Consider the following 12,855-nt stretch of genomic DNA (forward strand, 5'->3'; position numbering starts at 1 on the left):
TTTTTTTTTTTTTAACCATTATTGATGTGATGTGGCGATATTATTAATACCTGTCAGTGCTCAGACATCTTATTCTTGGCTTTTCAGGAGCAACACTGATATGAGCAGAAGAGATGAGGCTGAACTGAGACGTGCGGAGGGACACAACTTAAAAGGAAAAGCTCGTCCGACATGTCTCCTGACCCTGCGATGGAAACCAGAAGAACATTGCAGTTTACAGTTAATACCAAAACAGCAAATCTCTATCCCCATTGAATTTATGTGTTGTTGCAGAAAGCACCTATTAGCCAATCATGAAGACCGCTTAAAGTACTATAAAATATAATCAGGAAATGGGACATGGACATGAAGAGAGATTATCGGTACAACTGCTGATAACATACAGTATGGCAACTTTTGATGCTTTACACTAGTTAGAAAGTTTGAATCCACAAGTTGCCAGGAACTCTTTGACAAATCCGAATTTTGATCCAGAAAGCAGAACGGCTGATGGACAACGATGTGAAGAACTAAAGAACTGGGTCTCAGTTGCTTTGTTTGTTTTATTTATTACTTTTACTTTTGTTCCTCCGCTTTGTAATAATGATCTGTACTGTAGGTGAGCTGTCTTGGCCAGTGACACTCAGAGCAACTCTTGAAGGATGACGCAGACAGCACTGAGGGAATTTGACACATTTGCCGCCTTTCTCGATACCTGATGAGAGGACTGGTAGCAAAGTCATCACAGTTACCCCTTTCCAGTCTTCACACTCCTGCTTTAGTGCATATCTGTGGATAATCAGCGTCTTTGGACGTAAAACCAATACTTCACCCCAAATCTGTCTTTTGAATATAAAACACAAAAAGTGGCCATAAAATGTCTTTTATTTTGTCTTTGGTTGAGATCAGGTTTAATCAATTGGGGTTGCAATGGATTTAAAAAGTGACCTTTTTTTTTTTTTTTTTTTTTTGTATGGAAAAAGTTTCAAAACATCCAGAAAACTTTCTCAGTCACTCCCATGACGTGATCTCCTCTCTCCGTCCATCTGCTGAGTATGTTCCAAACACTTATGTCTTTGCCAAAATATGGCTAAATACATTGCTTGATCTTCAAGGAATTCCACAAAGGGACGGTTTTTAAGCAGTCCGTTATGTTTTTCATGGATTTTATTTTTTACCTTTTATTTTTTATTTTGTTTGGCCTTGGTCTTTTCTCTTTTATGAAGCCAGTTACAAAAAGTGTGCAACAACCCTGTGCTGTCGAGCTAACATTAACTCTTGAACTATCCCGAATAAAAGTCTTCATTAAGTAACCAATCACGGAGAAGGTGTCATGATATTTAAAAGAAACAAAAAGATTGGAGAAAAGTGGAGGAATGACCCAAAACAGTGTTATTCCCTCTGCCATCCTTCGAGAGCATTAACACGCTTATACAATGGCTCCTTATCATAGAAAACGTTACAGGACAGGTAGCTTGTATGTAGTATGTTTGGTTTAACCACCAGGTAGCTGCTAAGGTTCTGTGAAGCATCAGTATTAGCGTTACAATGGTTACTTGCAGTCTAACATAGGTTAGACTATCATTGGTATTCATTTAGAGCAGTGGTTAAACATGGTGACTGGAACGTAAGAAATCAGAATATACTTACATACACGAATCGACCATCCAGCCTTTAGAGCTTATACAGTCTCTTGTGAATCACCAACAGTTGCTTGCCATACTAGACGAGTCCAAATCCTCTAAAGGTAGACTAGGACAGAGTTATCCGTTACAGGACTGACCGTGATGATTTCAATACCAGTCTTCTCTCTTCACGTGTTGGTTAAGGTGGATACTGGGTCAGTCTCCCTAAAAAGTAGTTTGCTTCAGCTGTTGCACAATAGTGGACTCCCTGCTAGGACTGAGGATTGGTATTAACGAACCTGGGAAGCCTGCCGAATTCAGCTCTGAGTGATGTTACAGTAAGTTTATAGAGTGAATGTAGTGAATTATTCCAGACTTTTTTTCGTTCACTCAATCTCTAGTCTGAACCCTGTTCCAATGCACCTCTTGCTCTGTCAGTAACGATCAGCTCTTTTATTTACTGTGGACTATGTATCAAGACAGACTCCATCCATGCGTTAGTGTTAATTAGCTATATATGTGGTGCGACATATTGGCCGTAATTGATGCCCATTTGAGCCCATTTTGATGAATCTAAACATTCCTGGATTACCTTACTGATCTTTAAAGTCTACTGCAGGGCCGTCAGAGGAGCAGGAATCCAACCAATAGATTTAAGATGTTCGACTCATCCCCCCTCAGGTCGATAACATTTGGGTTCCATTTGCAAAAAAATATCAACTTTTATAGAATTAATACCGTAAGTCTTCCAAATATTGTTTTATCCATTTGTTGGAGTGAACAGGGAGTTCCTGTTTGTGGTTGGTTATAGGTTGCTCTCGCTTTGCGGGAGACATTACACAGAGGTGAGTGGTGTAGAAAGCTTGGAGGAGGGTCTCCTGAGCAAAACATGTAGGGAAGGCGCTGGTCAGCTCAGATAAAACCTAAATTTTCCATTGGATAGTGTACATGGCCTTTTTAGCTGGAGGGTTCATACCCTTTGGATTATTGCTGCAGTGGTTTCGGAGACTGAGTCATTAAATATTAACAATGTGGGCAAGGGCTGGTGGTGTTTCATTTCACACTCCTTCATTCTTGTGTCTCCTCCGTGAGTTTGTTTTTGAGACGAAAGCACAGTAGATTTGGATATTTCTACAGAGCTGATTCAAAGTGGTGTCAGATTTCATGCCGCTAAGAGGCTGGTGGCTTGGGAAATTCAGCCAGAAAACATAACCACTTACTTATTCCTCGGCCACACTCACACACATACATGCTGTTAGCTAAAATAAACTCTGCTTTGTAGATCATATACCCATCTCAGGGACATACTTGGTTTTTAAAATGAATTGATGTCGACCAGAAGAGGAGGCAATAATTCCTTTGTGTGAAAAATGGGCCAAGTTCCTTGATGGTGAAGATTGAAAACCCAGACGCTGCATTTTTATTTACATCTTTGGATTTCTAACCTCTGGATATATGACTTTTATTTGTTGGCCTCGGCAAATGTCAGGTCTTACCCACACATCTCAGTTTTTTGTTTTTTTGTTTTTTTTTTGCCAGAGGGCACGCTGGCTATGCTGGTGACATTTGAGTAAATAAGTGCTTACTTATTTGCAGAAGTGAGAGCAAAAAGTACCGCATGTGTGAATCACAGGCACAAATCTTGGTGTTGCTCACGGTGAAACTGTTTAATATTTCCAGACGGGTGGAGGTAAATTTGTGCCGGAGTGGGTGAAACTAACCAGATTACAGTGACACAGTGGATTATATACATGGTAGTGTTTTTTATATATATATATATATATATGTATATATATACACACACATGGGATTAGGCTTTTTTTTAAAATGGATTTTGACTATGTTTAGTATAAGATAACTTTTTGTTTCCCTTTGGGATATGAACTTTACTCTATATAAAAGCAGACATGAGCTATTTTGGGCAATCATAAGAGCCATGGCATAACTGTCATGGCCAGCAGATCCATGGAGCTACAATATATCCACTTTGGACAGATCCTAATCCTAAAAATAATTTGGATACTGCGCAACTATCACTTCAAACCACCTTCATGCAAACTATGAGGGATTTCTTAAAGCGAAACGGTCACTGTGAAGTTGCAGCCAAGTGGCAGACAGTGATTTAAACTGACACGGCCCTAATAAAATAAGAAATGCACTCGGAATATTTCCCGTCCATGTAAATTTCGCTCCCATGAGGGTTTTTCCAGAGGTTCCTCCGTTAATCCTGTATGTAAATTGCAGCCAATAGATGCTGTTGTTGAGTTGGGCTGGGATTAGCAGGAGGCGAATGAGTTTCAATTTTACTGGATTACAGAACAAAGAAAGGGGAAAGGGACACCCTGCTCTGTTAAGGGAAAAAGAGAAATAAACTGAGGAAAAAAAAAATACACAAATAAGAGACAGTAAATCGTGCGATCGAAGTCAACAGTGTGGTGTTCCGGATTACGATGTTTTAGCGGACGGCACGGCTACATTGTGGATGGGAATTGTGAGCGTTTCTGATGGATTAAAGCGGGGGAATAAACCTATTCCGGGATTGACAGCAGCAACAAGGCTATTTAATCGCTAATTAAGGTGAGATTTCGCTGTCTTGGTTTTAAATTCACGAACAGTCAAATGGCGTGTTTTCGTTGCGCTTGAGGTTTTTTCCGACTGCACACGTAGGAATTACGGATTATAACCTAATTTCTGGACCGGGGGAAGAGATGAAAGGAAACTGTTAGCGCTAGCTAGCAAGAGGGCTAACGCAGTGGAGCTACCGAGTTTAAGCTAGCTACTTAGCTAGCTCAACGTTATTATGATACCGTTAGCTAATTAGCCAGCTTTGATTAGTTAGACATATGGTAACCAGCGTAGAAAGGTTATTGTTAGTTAGCAGTAAACTCAGCCGAGAGGGACTCCTTCCTGTAACCTTGCGAGTGGAGCGCTAGCTCATATATGTATATATATGTGTATATATATATATATATATAGATATATGATTGGGACACAGCGTCTGCCTGCTTGCTAAATTATCCTCCATACATTGCTGTCACTGACTATAAGGTTACCAGCTAGGACAACAAAGCCAGCTAGCTAAATTAGCTGGTGTGAACGAGAAAGGAAGCAACACATTTAAACTTGAGGAAAACAATCCGAATACAGCGAGATATAACGAACAGCATTGCCGGGTCAATTACAATCTTGTTACACTGTATTAATGAACTGTATTAAACTTGAACGATAAATTACTAAATGACTGCTATCGTTAATTACAATCTGGTACTAAAAGTAGCACGGTCGGAAGGAGTGTTTCTCAAACTAAGGAAAAAAAACAAAACACCCCACAAACAAACGAAAAAAACACAAACATTAGATGATCGAAAAAAAACCAAACACAAATTTAGATAACGCAGATTCAACGTGGGTTCATTGCGTGACTCTGAAGCCAGACAACATTAGTAATATTCTCATTTTGCCGTCAGCTGTCTGGTTGTAGTCGGTACCAGACGCCTCAAAGTTTAAAAACAGCTGACTGGAATAAAACTTCGTCAGCTGTAACTGGTCTGGCCGATTGATTTCACAGGACAAGAGAGAAATACACATACTGTTCACAGAACATACGCTCATTCCCTTTGGAGGAACAGACCTTGACTTTATTTATGCACTCATGTCTCGTATCCTGTGGTTTCGAGCTTCTTTTTTTTTTTTTTTTTTTATTCTCCTGCGTCCAGCTTTTCAAAAATAATTCCTGTCCACTCTCATGTGATGTGCACTTAATAGTAGTGTTCCTGCCAGCATTTTCCAGCACAAGAGGCTCCTAACGCAGCTCCTATCCCTATATGTGCCACACAATCTCTGTCCGGCCAGCTCGAATCGAAATATGGCATCGTCAATGTAGCCTCCTTTTAAGTGGTAAAAACACACCACAGACAAAATAAGTCCTTTAACCAACTGTTTATTAGTTGTCCATAAAATCAAACAAAATTTTGCAACACTTGCAGGTTGTACCTGTTCCTAGTTTGTTGTTGTGTCTTATACCAAGTCCTGTTATTTTGAACATTTTTCTTTTCTTGTAATGTAATATTATTTTGGGCTTAAAGGACAACTCATGGTTTTTTATGATTGATCCTATGCACTGCAAATGTCGAATACAATATTGCAAACCAAAATGTAGCTAAAATATTGCTATCTAAGCCTGTATCGGATGATTGAATATTTTATTTGTAATATGTTGTGTATATAACATATTCGTATATGTCCTTTGTTTACCATTGAATCCTATTTGGCATTGCAGCAGTTCAAATCATAACATCAGTGATGACATTCCCAAAAGGCTGTGGCCTCAGGCTCAGGGTTTAAACTTTTTGTGTCTTGTAATTATAAGTTACCACACCCTGACTTACTGTAAATTGTTGTCAGAATTTCTGTCCTACTTTCTTGCTTCAAAAATGATTGTCCCTTATTCAATTACTGAAATGCCAGATGTTTAGTGAAGACTGATGCACATTACAATTCTTCTAGAGGGAAGAAAGTCAATAGTAATCCAGCTATTTAGTTACTTTAGCCATCTAACCATTGAACCGGCCACAGACCTCAAAATTGAGCAACCAGGGTTTAATAAGGATTTTGCACGAAACATTTGTCTTACGGGCCTTGTAAACCTGGATACCCACACAGGTGTTTTCCCTTATCTTGCCTAATAAGACCTAATGGGTTTTTGTAGAAACTGAATTTATATTGACATCTCTCTGGTCCTCCTGTTAGCTTTGGTGCACTGGTCAGTGCAGGACACGTTACGCCTATATCATTGAGTGCGATACAGAACCCGGCCGGTGCAGTGCCTGTTTAAGCCACTCTGTGGCACGTAAACAAAATAACACGAGTACCAACAGTATCATAAAAAATACAGACAAAGAAACACATGCTTCAAATGGCTTTTCGTGGCTGAATCCAAACGGAAAATATGCTATATTGTCTCTGCCAACACATAATAGCAGTGAAAAAGAAATCAAAAGTACCCCATGGAGTTGCAGTGTTTCTCACAAAAAGGCATTGTGTGTATCCTTGAGGCCCAACAAACTGTGTTGAATCCATTTCCTTTCTCATAGAAACTAGCAATGTCATTTCTTGGCATTTTACTACTACCTGTAGGAACAGTGTAAAATCATTGACAGGAATGTGTAACGCATCACCCACATGCTCTCGGTTGCATGCACCAAATACAAACAAAACAGTGATCCGCTCCTAAAAACATTGCTCCATAGTGCTAAGATAGAGATTTAATGATGATAGAGATTTAATATCACATGGCAAGGTCAAATAGAGCACAGCCAGTTATTTTGGTCCATAAAGATTGTGCCCTGCCCATCTATCTATTAAAAAAAAATATATATATATATATAAATATATGTATATATACATACACACACACACACACACACACACATTTACATTTAGTGCTTTTAAGTATATAGTATATATAAGTATATTAAGTATAAGTAAGTATTAAGTATATTTTAAGTATATATATATACATATTATGCACACAGACCAGACCATCAGAGTTACATTACCACTACATCTTGTCTGCATGTGAAGCAAGACAGAAACGTTAGCATCTCTCACACCGATTTGAGACAATGACACACATGCCATGGCTGACAGGCCAGTTGCTTCAGTTGTAGCAGTTTGACTATGGATGCCAAGTCAGAGATTTTACTACTTATCTAGAATAGAATTACTATGTAAAGTGTAAATATTTTCACAAAACAATGGCTTAAGTAAAGAACTTAGCCAATTGCCAGTGTACATACTGTGTCCCCCTTTTATAATCCATGTGGTTATGTTTTGCCCTTTTTAAAAACTCAAACGACCCAGTCCCTTAGCCACTTTTTTGTTGTTGTAAAGAAACCTGACACAGAGCTGTGATAACTACTTCTGTTTTTTGGTTTATGTCAACATGAAAACTTCATTGGTCACATTGACCGACTTGTGTGGATATTGACATTATTTGGATTTGTGGGCAAAGTACCCCTCTGCCAGTAAACAGCTTATTTACATTACGGTCTTTTTTGGGTCCTCTTTAACAGGTTTTAATGCAGTTTCTGAGCAAATCTAAATTCACTTAGAGGTTAGCTCCAAATGACACTAAGGCAGATTGCCCCGTGTTTAAAAGATAACGCTTTGCAAGACGCATACGTCGCAATAAGACATCAACAGAAAGAGCAAGAGGTGGAAGCCATAGATGTTTGTGATATACGTAATTTTTCAAACCATGCCTGAGTAGGGCGTACATGCTCATTAAGCCCAGTATATATGCCTTTTTTTTTTTTTTTAACAATCAGATTGTTGGTGTTATTAAGTTATTATGGATCACTCTGTCCTAATGCCAGAAATGAAAGCACAAAGTCCATGATGTTAACCAAGTTACAAAACCTGGAGATCCCAGTAACAAGGATAACTGTCTGGCTTTTTTTTTTTTTTTTTAAGGGGCTCAAAGAATAAGTGAGCTTTTGTCAAAGTGACAGTTTGGACGAAATAGTGATTTGGACGAAATAGTGTTGGCATGTCCACAAAGTTTGCATCATTCACAATCAACAGTGCAACTGCTTGCTCCAGCAAGTCTTGGGTTTTTCCTTTTTTTTTTTTTTTTTTTTTTTTTAGCCTCATAATAGACTCATGGGTAATGTTTGTTTTATTTATTAATGTCGTTCCACACTGAAGTGTTCAGTATTCACAGAGAACCATAACAGCACCGTGACATTATGTTCGAGCTTCCTCTTTGAAAGCAATTGACATGGCATTATCCTGAGCCTGTGCTTATCCCAACCTTTCTCCTTCTCGCTACTTCCTTTGCCTTTTAAATATGTGAGGGAAAGAGGCCATCTATTCCGAGGCCGTAATAATTTAGGAGGGGGCTAATGTTTGCTGTGGCCTCAGGGGAGGCAGAGTTAGATGGCCAATAGACTTGGCACGTTCAGACTGGTGCAGCTGAACCCCACCACACCCACCCTCCTCTTTCTCTCTCTGCCTCTATCTCTCTCTACCTCTCTGTCCTCTCTCTATTGAGTCAGTGTTTTGGGCTTGCCAGAGGCTAGTATAATGGTTCCCAGTGTCTGGAGAGATTAAAGGCCAGAGCTGCATTGTTCAAATGCCCCGAGATTAGTTTCCAAGGAGACGGGTTTCAGTTGCCATGAGAACATAGTGCCTGGCTTTAGCCGAGCATTTTTTCTTTAACAATTTCTATCTGTTTGCCTCTTTACTTTTATTAACATTGCCTATCTTTTCATATAGAGTTTAGGGAATATTAATAGGAAGTTTCTGTTCAAATGTATTATGCAGTTATGCCATGGTACTATACCTGCAGTGGTCATGGAAAGTTAAGGACTTACCTTGACTATCTTAAGGTGTATCTCTTTTTCATGCGCCGTCTGTCAAGGAGAGAAAATAAAACATAAATGGGTTTATATGACATCATCTGAACGCTCTAATTAGCCCCAGTTGACAAAAGCATACTGTAAGTGGCAGATTTCAAATGGATTTGACTTTTAGCCATTCTAGCGCTGTGGCTCCAGGGATGACAGTGTCAGGCTGGTGGATGGTCCAGCACTTTTTTTTTTTTTTTTTTTTTATTGGATGGATTGACATGAAATTTTGTACAAACATTCATGATCCCCAGAAGAGGAAACCTACTGACTTTGGTGGTCCTCTGACTTTTTCCTTAGCACCACCAGGTTAATGTTTTTACTTTTTGAAATATTTAAACTTGTACAAGATGTATTGCCACAAAGTTTTGTACAGACATTTTGGTTCCCAATCGATGTATCCTATTGACTTTGGCTTTCTAATCGACTTTTCCCCCTAGTGCCACATTGAGGCTGATTATGTGATTTGGAGTGAAAGGTCTCAACAACGTTATGATGGATTGCCATGACATTTGGCTCAGACATTCATGTTCCCCTCATGATGAATTGTAGTAACTTTGGTTATCCCTTCGTTTTTCCTCTAGTGCCATCATCAGGTTAAATTTTTATTTGTCCACTGCTATGATTTATGACCAAATACCAGCAAAGCTAATGATAATTCCCATCAGCCCCAATTTGTGTTAAGTGCTAATTATCAAATGTTATTATGCAAATGCAATAAAGTATAATGGTGAACATAGTAAACATAATCTGCTAAAATCACTATGTTAACATGATGTCATTAGCATTTGGTAAAGCCTCTCAGAGCCATCAGAGTGGCTGTACACACTGTTTTAGTATATGAAATAAGCACGCTGGGTGATGAAAAACCCTCTACCTTTTTACTTCTTTCAACTCCCAGTCTCCAGTATTGGATGGATGCTCAGAATGCAAGCTCACGTTTGCTTAAAGCCAAACCAAATCATGTCAGAAGAAGCTGCTTTGAATGCAGATCACTGCTGCATGTGTACATGGATGCATGCTCAAACACATACAGGGTTTGTTGATGTCTCATTGTGGCTGCCTGCCTAAACTTTGTTCATATGGTCCCTGCAGAGGCATGGCTCAGATGAGGAAGCTGGCATGTGATGGCATCAGGACGAACTCCCGGGGCGAGCCTCAGGTCCCACTGGTGTCAGCCAGACAGGAGATCCTCACCAGCCTGGTGTCTGCCCTGGACTCAGTGGTAGGTCCCAAAGCAAGCCTCACTCAATGTCATTTCGTTTTGGGTGTCTTAGTCTGTGGTGTCACGGTGCTGGTGTCAAGCCTGTATCCTTGTTCTGCAGTGCATGGCGATGTCTAAGCTCAATGCTGAGGTGGCGTGTGTCACCGTACACGAGGACAGCGTGATTGCTGTCGGCACAGAAAAGGGCAGAGTGTTCCTCAACTCCAGGAGGGAAATCCAAACGGACTTCTACAAGTTTTGTCGTAAGTTCTGTTCTCCCGTGTAACCGTGAATGTTGTTTTCCATTATTCATTCTCGATATAGCAATCATTCTCATAATAACTACAGCTGTGAGGCAGTTACATAAAATGCATTTACATTAGGCTTGTCCCTGTAGGATTTTGCATGTTATGATCACACAGATACAGATTCAGCCAAAAAAGCTTCAGTGACTGCAGCAGCTTGCAGTATGGCTAGATATCAGATTACTTCAACATAAAATGATTAAATTAGCAAAGCAGTTTCACACATTTTATCCTCTATCAGATAAAACTATACATCAACAAACTGTCTAGTCACATCTCATTTGGCAAAACCATTTTATGTGTTAAGTTTGCAAAATTACAGCCAGCTCAATTATTACAACATGTGGTACTTTTTAAACAAAGTACGGAAGAGACACTTTTAGGAGGAGACAAGTTTAAATTAATGTTGCAGGTGCTACTTGTTCGGGAGGTTCGAGTCAAGGTCTTAAATCCAGGTCATCCTTTAATAGAATTAAACAAACTCAAGGGGAATACCTTTTTAATAACAATTCTGACCACATTTCTCAATTCTTACACATTCAGAGTATAGTGGCGATGTGCAGATTTCTACAGTAAGTCTTGACAGGCGGCTAAATATTTCTGTGCCTTGTGAGAACACATTACAATACAACTCTTGCCCAAAATGTAAACGCTTTCGCTCGGCCCTCATTTCCGATCAACAAACCGGTATGCAAGATTGCAAGCTGAGTCATATTTGAGAAATCAGTGTTGGGACATTAAGCCCCGCCCACTGACCTTGAGCTGTAAGGTAAGACAGCAAATAATGTTCTCAGACGCCACAATGTTACCCTGCTAATAACACTAATTTGAGGGGCTGTGACCTCCCATTACACAGTTTAATTTTATCAGGCTGTGTATACAAGGTTAAATTAGTTTTTCCAGCCTGTTACAGGGAACAGTAGCTCCAGTTTGCTTTGTTTACTAAAGAATTAGAATAGAAGTAAACCATTGTCTGTGGTTTCAGGTACCTGGCTTTCAACCATAACAAATGAGGAAGTTTCGAAATAAGTAGCTTTATGTTGCCTACTTAATCACCGGTTGTTGGAGATGCTTTACATTTATCCAGACAAATTCCAAGACAAACAAGTCATTAATTTTACGTGGCACTATTTTTCAAAATGTGACATGTTCATTACTCTTAGTAACAAGTCTCTCAATCATTCTGTTTTTTTTTTTTTGTTTTGTTTTGTTTCTTTGGGACCTTGAAAGTGAAGGCAATGACTCTGTTGGAGTAAAAAGTATTAAGGAAAGCAAAGTTAACTTTCTCCAAACTCATATTGCAGGTCATTTGGGCCCATGAGCATCTGTAATGTTCCTGTGCGCTTGTTATTTATTAGTATTACTGGAATGTAACTTCTGTCATTTGGCTTCAGGGGTGCCATGTCTGCAGAATTCGACCACAGCGAATGCCCATACCAAAGACCAGGAAGGCGATCTCAGCAAACTGAGTAAGGATGGTGAGCATGGGAAACCAAGAGCTCCATCAGATGGTCAATCCAACATCTTTGTTCTGAGGAAGATGGTGGAGGAAGTCTTCACTGTACTTTACAGTAAGGAAGGACCAAATGCAATATGTTTCACCGTATAGTTACCTTTTCACCAAAAACCCTTTCGCTTTATCATAGTTATTACTCATTAATTTTACCCCACCTATGAATCAATACTACTGATTAAAAAAAAATAAACATATTTTACCAATCAGCACGCCTGAAAGCAAGGATTAATTGATTATTAAACAGTTTTCAGCTGCTCCGGAGCAGAAGCAGATTTAGGTCTTAGGCTACCATTTTTATAATTTGTACAAGGTCTATTCCAAAGTACTCACACTGCCTCGTGCAATACGCAGGTGAAGCTGTGGGAAAGAGCAGCCTGGTCCCTGTGCCTTATGAGTGGATCCAGAAGGACCCCAGCTGTGTGGTGGCCCACGGTTTGCCGGAGGGAGTCACCCTGAAGAAGCCCTCCGAGTATGACACCAAGACACTGATGAAGATTCTGGAGCACAGCCACCGAATCCAGCTCACTGTAAAACGGTGAGCCTGCAAAGTGAATATCTGATGTCTGTTATTTCTGAACAATACGCTGGTGTTTGGGATCACGGACTTCTGTTTGAGCGCTCGTATAAGATCATGAAACCAGATGTTTCACATCTGATCACTCCAGAAAGAATAAAGAAAGGATATTTGGCATTTCAGTTTAGCCTCTAATGCCTTTTCAGAGATATATACTTGTGTTTGGCTGGAAGCACATAGCTGCCTTGGCAGCTTCTGTAGTTAGATATTAGTAGCAGACAGGCTGTAGTGTATGAGTTAGGG

At 39.6% G+C, this 12,855-nt stretch overlaps 2 protein-coding genes across 6 annotated transcripts in view; both read left to right on the forward strand.

Annotated features, from left to right (window-relative positions):
* Positions 1 to 1,296, forward strand: part of clip2 (CAP-GLY domain containing linker protein 2) — a 42,444-nt gene extending 41,148 nt beyond the window's left edge. For all 4 annotated transcript variants that reach the window (XM_040150180.1, XM_040150176.1, XM_040150179.1 and 1 more), the window contains one exon: positions 88 to 1,296. In XM_040150180.1, the coding sequence (XP_040006114.1) occupies positions 88 to 99 (12 nt within the window). In that variant the 3' untranslated portion in view covers positions 100 to 1,296. The remainder of the gene's footprint in view (positions 1 to 87) is intronic.
* Positions 1,297 to 3,848: 2,552 nt separating this feature from the next.
* Positions 3,849 to 12,855, forward strand: part of gtf2ird1 (GTF2I repeat domain containing 1) — a 33,134-nt gene continuing 24,127 nt past the window's right edge. For both annotated transcript variants that reach the window (XM_040150261.1, XM_040150260.1), the window contains exons 1-5: positions 3,849 to 4,181; positions 10,109 to 10,238; positions 10,339 to 10,480; positions 11,917 to 12,093; positions 12,390 to 12,573. In XM_040150261.1, coding sequence (XP_040006195.1) covers positions 10,113 to 10,238; positions 10,339 to 10,480; positions 11,917 to 12,093; positions 12,390 to 12,573 — 629 coding nt within the window. In that variant the 5' untranslated portion in view covers positions 3,849 to 4,181; positions 10,109 to 10,112. The remainder of the gene's footprint in view (positions 4,182 to 10,108; positions 10,239 to 10,338; positions 10,481 to 11,916; positions 12,094 to 12,389; positions 12,574 to 12,855) is intronic.

The sequence above is a fragment of the Xiphias gladius genome, chromosome 17 (genome assembly GCF_016859285.1).
Source record: "Xiphias gladius isolate SHS-SW01 ecotype Sanya breed wild chromosome 17, ASM1685928v1, whole genome shotgun sequence".
NCBI lineage: Eukaryota > Metazoa > Chordata > Actinopteri > Istiophoriformes > Xiphiidae > Xiphias > Xiphias gladius.